We start from the raw sequence: 9,598 nt of genomic DNA, 5'->3' as shown, positions 1-9,598 counted from the left end.
CCGAGAGGAATTATGATGTTGGAGATAGAGAGTTGCTGGCTATCAAGTTGGCCTTTGAGGAATGGCGTCACTGGTTGGAGGGGGCGTCTCACCCCGTTACGGTATATACAAACCATAAGAATTTGGCTTATTTGCAATCTGCCAAGCGTCTGAACCCTAGACAGGCCAGATGGTCACTGTTTTTTACCAGGTTCAATTTTGTGGCGGATGCCTTGTCTCGCAGCTTTCCTGGGGGAGGTGATTCAGAGGATCCAGCTCCGATTTTGGCTGATGGAGTGGTGGTCTCCGCTCTGTACCCCGAATTGGAGATGGAGGTGTTGGGAGCTCAGGAGGGGGCTCCTGGTTCTTGTCCCCCAGGGAGGTTGTTTGTTCCTGAAGGCCTGCGATACAAGGTATTCAAGGAACATCACGATACTGTCCTTGCTGGACATCCTGGTGGTAAGTCCACCTGTCATCTGGTGTCTCGGAGGTTCTAGTGGCCAGGGTTACGTAAGAGCATTGAAGATTACGTGGCAGCTTGTGAGACCTGTGCTCGGTCAAAGGTTGCTCATACTCGACCGGCTGGTTCACTTTTTCCATTGTCAATTCCGTCTCGTCCTTGGACGCACTTGTCTATGGACTTTATTACGGATCTGACGAGTTCCTCCGGGAGAACAGTAATTTTGTTGGTAGTTGACCGTTTCAGTAAAATGGCTTACTTTATATCTTTAACTAGTCTGCCTAACGCCAAGACTCTTGCGCAGATTTCTGCGGATAATATTGTGAAATTGCATGGTATTCCTTCGGATGTGGTCTCTGATAGGGGCACACAGTTTGTCTCCAGGTTTTGGAGGGCGTTCTGTTCTCGGCTGGGCATTCAACTTTTGTTCTCTTCGGCTTTTCATCCACAGTCGAATGGACAGACAGAGCGTACTAATCAAAACCTGGAGACCTACTTGAGGTGCTTTGTGGCTGAGAATCAGGAGGACTGGTCCTCATTCTTGTCCCTAGCAGAATTTGCTTTGAATAACCGTAGGCAGGAGTCCACGGGTAAGTCGCCATTTTTTGGTGCATACGGTTTTCATCCTCAGTTTGGTACCTTTTCTGGGACTGGTTCCTCTGGGATCCCAGAGGAGGAGAGATTTTCTTTTGCCTTGTCCTCTATCTGGCGGAGGATCCAAGGGCATTTGGAGAAGATGGGTGAGAGGTATAAGCGAATGGATGACAAGAGAAGTGTGACTGGTCCGGACCTGTGTGTGGGTGATCTGGTGTGGTTGTCCACTAAAAATATTAAATTAAGAGTGCCATCTTGGAAACTGGGTATCTGCGGTGATCAATCCAGTAGCGTTTCGGCTGGATCTTCCGCAGACTTGGAGGATCCATGATGTGTTCCACAGGTCTTTACTAAAAAAAATACGTGAAACCGGTGGAACCATCGCCATTGCCTCCTCCTCCCGTTCTGGTCGATGGAAATTTGGAGTTCGAGATCTCCAGAGTTCTCGACTCTAGAGTTCTTCGGGGTTCCCTTCAGTACCTGCTACACTGGAGAGGATACGGCCCTGAGGAGAAGACGTGGGTTCCGGCGCTAGATGTCAGTGCCAACCGATTGGTAAGGGTTTTTCATAGGTCCCAACCAGATAAGGTTGGTCCGGGGTGTCCGGAGGTCACCCGTAGAAGGGGGGGGTACTGTCATGCCCTGCTCTGACTATGTGCGGAGGTCGGCCAGAATAGCAGCACGTGTTTAGTTTTGTTTTGTTTTGGAGTCGTGCTGGACCCGCCTCCCATCAGGTGCACTGGGTGGGGTCATTGGTTTAAATAGCACTCTAGTCCAGTGTTCTGAGTGGGTTATAGAAATCAGTGTGGCCTTGGAAGCAAGCAAGGAAGGAAGGTTGTCTGGTCCAGCTCAGAAAGATAAGTGTGGTTTCAGTTTTTGTTGATTGCTGACTAGGTTGTGCTTGTGTCATCTTTCCCATTCAGGTTCTGTGCGAGCAGGCTGCTCCTTTTCCCCTTTTCACCATCTCAGGGAATCTAAGGTGTTTTAGCCCAGGCACGTGGACACTTCAATCCTACCATCAAGGTCTGTATGTGGGCTGAGCAGTGCAGGGAAAGAGGTCAGGGTTTAGCTAGGAGGTGACCCTTCCCCTGCTTCTCGCCTAGAGCCTGGTCGTTGGTTTATCTGTGTGTCTGAGTTCCCCGTCCGCCGTGACATTATGGCGCATGACATATGTGTACCATAATTTGCGACTTTTTAAGCTTCTTGTCACTTTTCTGGACCAATGTGCACCACGTCCTCACTCAAGTATGGCAGAGCGGATTAACCCCATAGATTCTGGGGGTGATTAGGCAGCACAGCATCTAGGGGGTTAACAGGGCTGCAGAGTTGATGACATAATCATAATCCTAGTATAATTCACTCCTAAAAAATGAGGGCGCCATCTATTAGACTCATAATCTTAACGTTATGCATTCAGCACAGTACTAAGATTTCACTGTCACTGCGCCACCTATTGGAATGATAAACTTGATCCTGTGCTAGCTGTTGGAAATGTGGAGAAGCACAGCGCCCTCTAGTGGACATACAGAGTCACTATCTGTTCAGTCAGGAATTGAATAACAACATTTTGGATGCTGCACCACGCCCACTATGGCTCATTTAAATTAATCTGAATATTAGTACAACGTTAAAATGAAAATTCTAATGGACTTTCTTTTCTATTTGACTTTTGGCAGGAAAAATCCCTGCAAGAGATGAAATTTAAATCTCAATCTACTATTTTCAGCTTCTACATGGTGTTTTTTTTTTATTTATGATTTTGACAAGAAAACCCCACTATAGGAAGAGGAGAATGAATTGACAAAGTAGAAATTTAAAATGAAAAAGGCTATTTAGTTTTAAATATTTTTTGACACTTATTAACACAACAGAGTTGGAAAAGAAAATTCAAATGGAGGAATTGAATTTTCTTTTTAATTTTGGCATGCCTTTTGCAGACACTAGATGAAATAAAAATGTTATTTTAATAATAATTTTATTTTTTTCAATTTCATTAAAATTTTGGCAGGTTTTACCTCCTATAATGATAATTAAGCCACAATAAAACAAAAATAATATTAATGAAAAAAATATATTCTATGCACAAAAACATTGACCTACCACAGACATCACTGTAGTACCTTAGGTTCGGTGTCACTGTGCCTGATGAAGGAGATGCAGCCTGGACTAAAAATGGTCAGTCTGTGTCTTTTGGGCTGCAGAATTATTGCTATGCAGTACAGAGTTACTGCTGCTGCAACTCCGAAAAGAAAACCGCTGCCTCAGGACCTTACTAGTGATGAGCGGGAGGCGCAATATTTGAATTTGTGATATTTCGCAAATATTTGGGTGAATATTCGTCATAAATTCGGGAATTTGAGAATTCATCATTATTTTCTTGATTGCTGAAATCGGCAATGTAATATGCGCATATTGAGCGCGCAATACAGGCATGGGTCACTTTTGCTACATATTTCAATCTGGTATAAGTTTCCTGAGACTGGAGAAAATGGTTGGCACGACAGAACATCACAATAGCTTTATATGCAGATAGAGTGCTCCAATATATTCGCGAAATCAGCAATTAATGATGCACATATTTTGGCTCAATACGTGCAACTTCACATTTTATCAGGTCTGATTAGATATTATTGATTGGTGCACTAAGTATTGTTGTGACATCACAGCACCATGTCTGTAGTATGTACAGTATGTATGGACAGCAGAGAAACAGTAATTCCTATCACACTACCTAACACCCTGCACTGGAACCTATCAGCTACACTATATCATGATCTAACCTACACTGACTATCTCCCACTAACTATCTGTATTATATATATGAGCTAATTATTAAGGAATAGGATCCAGATGAAAGCACAGAGCACAGCAATGACACTGCTCTATCTCTCTCAGAACTGCAAAAAATGGCTGCTGGGGAGTTTCTTATATAGTAAGGGGTAGGCAACTTTCCTATTGGTTGCTAAGGATGTTGCTAATCTCTGACAAAGACATTGCAGCCTTCTCATTGGCCCACAAGCAAGAAGCAGGGAGAGATCATGGGTTCAGATGAAAAAAAATCTAGAATATTTGCGAATACGAATATATATTTTACTATATTCTACTATATTCTAAATTAAAATTCGCGATTCGAATATTTGTGCCCAACACTAGACCTTACAACAGAAAGGTGGAAAGACATCACCTTCTACAAGTAGAACCTCATCCCGTCTGGCTGAGTGCCAGTGATAATGTCAGAAAGGACAGCCTGTGTGAGGCAGTGCGGGGCAGCCCATCTTGCAGGGAAAAGGACGTTTGGTTAAATTAAGTGAAATGGAGAAATCAAACGTCGGATAACATCTTATGGACACTGAATTTTCAGATGATATTACTGTTAACTGATTATTTAAAGGGGTATTTTTTACTTATATTTCAGGAAACAATTGATTTTTAATTCTTGGATTTTTGTTTATTTATTCAGCACCTGGACTTGGAAAAAGATCCTACAAACCCCACACTATCCTGACAGGCCAGCAGAGCTTGGATGCCTTCTGTCACTTCGTTGAGCTGTGTCCATCTGCTACATATGCCCCCAGTCAGTATTAACTCCTCAGCTCCACAGTAAAAGCAATGCGATCGGAGTCAAAAGAATGCATAACATTAGCCAACATTACTGAACACTTGTGCAATGCAGAATGGCTGAAATAGCTTAGAGACTGTTTAGTAAAACTTAAATAAAAAGAAAGCATGAGTAGAAGACCACGTCCCTGATAACTGACACAGAAATTGTGTTGAGCAAAGTGGCAGCTGATTAAATGGGGTATATTCATTCTCAGTGCATAGAGTTTCATGAGAAGTAAATTTATCCCTTGCAACTGGGTGGGTAACTTTTTTCTTGTAAACAGGGTACTCTTGTCCCTACACTGATACTGTTGAAAGAGATTAGGAAGATTCCTATTCAGAAGGCAAATGTAACATTCAATTGTCAATTTATTCATACATTTCCAGGAGAATTAAAGGGGTTGTGCATGATTTTGATACTGATGATCTATCCTCCGAATAGATCATCAGTATCTAAGCTTTGGGGGTCTGGCACCTGGTGACTAGGCCTCGGCACTCCTTTTAGCGCTGTTCATTGTATAAGGGCTGTGCTTAGTATTGCAGGCCAAGCCCATTTACTTGAATGTGACTGGGCTGTACATAGGCCATGTGACTGACGAATGTGATGTCACTGATCTAGGAAGAGGCCTCAGCTCTCACTGGAGCACTGCAGCCTCTGCAAACAGCTGATCAGCGGGAGTGCCAGGAGTTAGACCCCCACCAATCAGATATCAAGGACCTATCCTAAATCCCAGAAAACCCCTTCAACAGAGGAACAAAATAATGCAGAGTTTAGCCTATATGCACACAAACGTGGTTTAATTCCGCATCAGAGACGCATTTTTCACTTCAATGGGGCCGCAAAAGATGCGGACAGCACTCCGTGTGCTGTCAGCATCCGTTGCTCCATTCCGTAGCCCCGCAAACAAAAATAAAGCATGTCCTATTCTTGTCCATTTTGCAGACAAGGATAGGCATTGTTACAATGGATCCGCAAAAAAAAGGATGCCATACGGACGTCTTCCGTTTTTTTTTTGCGGACCGCAAAACACAAACGTTCGTGTGCATGTAGGCTTATAGAAAAGATGCTTCCATTTTGTTATTTGATGGTGAACACAAGTATTTGCTAAAACGTCAGAAGGGTTAACTTGAAATTCATTATTGAAGGGGTTGTGCTGGGCTTTTATAGTGATGAACAATCCTCAGGATAGGTCATCAATATCTGATCGGGGGAGCTGTCCAACATCCGGCAGACCCCAACAATCAGCTGTTTGAAGAAGAGGCGTCACTCTGTGCGAGTGCTGCTTTCTCTTCATTATACTATATGTCATCTCCCTTGCAGAAGCGGCGCAGGGAAATTACAAGTACTTGTAATTACACTCGCTTCAGAGACAACGGCAGTGTAATGAAGAGGAAACAACGCTCAGATGGAACGCCACCTCCTCTTCAGACAGCTGAACGGCGGGGGGATGCTAGGAGTTGGATCCTTGACGATTTGATATTGATGACCTATCCTGAGGATAGGTCATCCATATAAAACCCCTACATAACCCCTTTAATATTAACAGTACTAGTACTACTATTAATAATAGTGAAAGTAACATTTTTATAAGATTATATATATATATATATATAAAATATTTTTTATTTTTTTTAAGTTTCAAATGCTTTATTTTAAACAATGAAATATTACATTCAATGGAGAAAAAGTCACAAGCCTCCACAGTAAAATTGTTACAACCGTAACATAGTAACAGTTAATCAAAGGAACAGTAACGTATTATACATTTTGTAAAAAAGAGGTCTGTGCTTTCTTCATTCTTAAACTAGCGTGCCAATCAATTCTGCGGCGGGTCGCATACCTCGGTTTGTGCGAGCCATTCGGGTGTAGAGTACCTAGCATGTTCCAATATATGTGTGAAACCTAATGTTCCGGCGTATTATCTAGAGTGCCGTCTTGCATATTACAATCCCCTATATGATTTCCAATCAGCCCAAAGTTTGGAAAATTTATGGAAAGCTTCAAATCTATAGATTTGATCTACTTTTAGTGACCAATGTGCCATTGTTGGGGCCTCTGTTGAGAGCCAACATTATATTATTAATGTTACCATTTTTCTCATCTGGTCCACATTGTTCTTTTTACATACTATTAATCTAAAATTAAAATTGAAATGTAAAATGAGAAGTGAGCTAGACCACATTACCTGATAGAAGCCTATTTTTCCCCTTCTTTCACTTTCACAGCCACAATTTTAAATGTGATTAAAAAGGTTTTTAAAGGGTCACTGTGCTTTCAGGAATAGCAAGAATGGTAGGCATGTTACAGCCCAATACTAACTTCATTGACCAGTATCTTAGATCACTTAAAGGGTCAGTGTGTTTTAAGGCAACTTTTAGCTTATTATAGGGACATATCAAAAGTTCTGATCAGTGGAGGCCAGAGTGCTGAGTCCCCAGCCGATCTGCAGAATGAGGGAAGAGAAGTGCTTGCTTAGGGTGGTCTCTCTCCTTGCTGCACGAGATGGGAGCCAGACAGCTGACATTTAGAATTTGACATTCAGCATTGTATGACAGCAAAAAGAGGTCATAGAGCCCCATACTAGGGAGCAGTATGGTCTCTGTCACTACCCTAAAGGCTCCATGCACATTCTCTGCCATGTGGATGAAGTCTTAAAGGGATTGTCTGGACTGCACTTTTTTTTAAAAATAAAACAAGTCAGAATAATATAATAACATATAAAAGGGATACTGGCCTCAACAATCCTCTGCAGATGCAATCCAACAGGTTCCCACTGGTCTCTGCTTTCCCATCTCTCTTGACACACAAGGAATGTCTGCTCAGCCAGTAACTTGAATTGAGAATTAAATAATAAAATGGTGCTGCAGTAAGAGAATAAATTTAATTAATAGAAAAAAAATAACAAATTAATAGAAAATAATAACAAAATAATAATAAAAAAAGTAATAATAAAAAAATGCTACCACACCGAAGCTCTATCTCCACCCCCGACAACCATAACTCATACATCCCCTAATACATCCCCTATATCAAAATGACTTTTATGAAAAGGGGACATCATTTAAAATACTATTTTAGTTACATTATGTGCTAGTAAAAGACAAATAAATAAAAACAAAGAAAAATGCTAAAATAAAAACGACAAAACTGAAGCCCCATGTATCACCGAAAAAAAAGATGCAAAAATCATTTACATAACTGAATTGGAAAAAAATTCTGGCTTTCACATATATCTGGTTAGGAAGGGAGATAAATGGTCTGGTTTTGAACTGGTTAAGAAAATGTCAGTTTTTGTTTCACATATTAGTATTTCTATATGTCATATGAAGAATCTTATCATTTCTATGGTGTTTTGTATTTCTTAAAGCAGGTCATATACTGTGCCTCCCAACCATCCCGGATCTGTCAAAACAGTCCCAGACTTCGGTGGCTGTCCTGCAGTACTGAGAGGGCTGGAGTATATCCCACTCTCAACTGTCTTTGCGTCCTTAGCATGAGGTCTTGAACGGATTGTATGGACTGCACAGGTTAGGACGCAAAGAAAAAAAAGGTTGATTGCAATGGTGAATCATAGAGCTATCCACTCCCTCCTTTACCATTCAACTGCTGGCACTCCCCAGCAAGTATGATGCGGTAATAGCGTGCAGGCCTGGGAATCAGCCTGTGCTCCTCCTACACAACACAAGCATGATGTGGGGCTGCGTCATGCCTGCTTGGGAACACAGGATGTGCTACGATCATTAGGGGTAAGTATTTAGAGTTAGTTTTTTTTATTAATGGAGGTGGCACTACTGAAAGGGGGCATAGCTACTGTGGGGGCACAGTGTTGGCATATCTGCAGTGGGAGCACAATGTGGGAATCTCCAAGTGGAGGCACAATGTGAGCATATCTACTGTAGGGGCACAATGTGGGCATATCTACAGTAAAAAGGGGCACAGTGTTGGCATAACTGGAAAAAACTGTAGGGGGGGGGGACTAAGAGGACTGGGCAGGATTGGATGTGTTTAGATATGCATTGGGTGGAGTTAGAGATGTGACTTAATATTAAAGAAAATGGACAACATTGCCCCTCTTTGTGATTTTCAAAAGTTGTGAGGTATGAGGTCATGCTGAAACTTTTAGCATTTTTATAGTTTTAGTGCAGCAGGAAGAGTTATATGGAAATTTCTGCATTGTTATTTTGGCCAGTTACACACATTACAAAAACTTGTCAAGCTGGTAGAGAATTTCCCTGTTTTTGTACATTGTATGCACGCTTTGGCATCATGTGACACAGATAATGATGACAGTGACAAAAGGAAGTGAAGTAAGGCGGGCAGCTGCGTTTGTCACTCTCAGCACACTTTCTGTCTTTGTTTGTTTCTTGTCGTTTTTTTTATTTTTTATTAGAAGGGCCCTGGTTGTATTTCCTTTTTTTTTATACATGTACTGGTTTCCCAGAGCTGCAATGACTAGCTTATCATCAATTTGCTGTGTATTTAGTGTGAGGACTTCCTACTGCTAGTCATCTGACAAGACCAGTAACAGAACTGTGCCTGTGCTGACGGGCAGAGACCGAGAAGATGAGGGGACTAAGCCTAGTTGTATCCATGCTTCTCCTGCTGATCTTGGTGGCTGTCTCACAGAGCAACAAGTCTTTACCATATTCAGACAAAGCAGCAAAGATTTCATTGGAAGTATCCACACGTGATTCTTGCATAGGTATGTGCACTTCTACCTCGATTGCTTGTGTAAAGTCTTTAGATTACTGTATGGAGTATTAGAGTACTTTATATGTCACTTTTGAATAGGAAAAAAGCAAAAAGCACCTCAGTTAGTTATAGTTAATGGGAATATAGTGGAAATAGGGACAGATTATAATTTCTTAAGATTTTGTATTTCACACAAGCTGACCTGAACTGATGTTGTAATTGTACCTATTAGGAAAGTACATGAGCTACTCCATTTTAAGGGTATTTATAAG

The 9,598-nt window shown here is 41.6% G+C and overlaps 1 protein-coding gene across 1 annotated transcript in view; it reads left to right on the top strand.

The window, feature by feature from the left end:
* Positions 1-8,949: 8,949 nt before the first annotated feature.
* AOAH (acyloxyacyl hydrolase) overlaps positions 8,950-9,598 on the top strand; it is a 181,277-nt gene continuing 180,628 nt past the window's right edge. Inside the window, exon 1 of the mRNA XM_040433272.1 lies at positions 8,950-9,336. Within this exon, the coding sequence (XP_040289206.1) occupies positions 9,198-9,336 (139 nt within the window). The 5' untranslated portion in view covers positions 8,950-9,197. The remainder of the gene's footprint in view (positions 9,337-9,598) is intronic.

The sequence above is a fragment of the Bufo bufo genome, chromosome 5, assembly GCF_905171765.1.
Source record: "Bufo bufo chromosome 5, aBufBuf1.1, whole genome shotgun sequence".
Lineage (NCBI taxonomy): Eukaryota > Metazoa > Chordata > Amphibia > Anura > Bufonidae > Bufo > Bufo bufo.
Note: the sequence above shows the minus strand (reverse complement) of the source record. Positions and strands in the feature narration are given on the sequence as shown.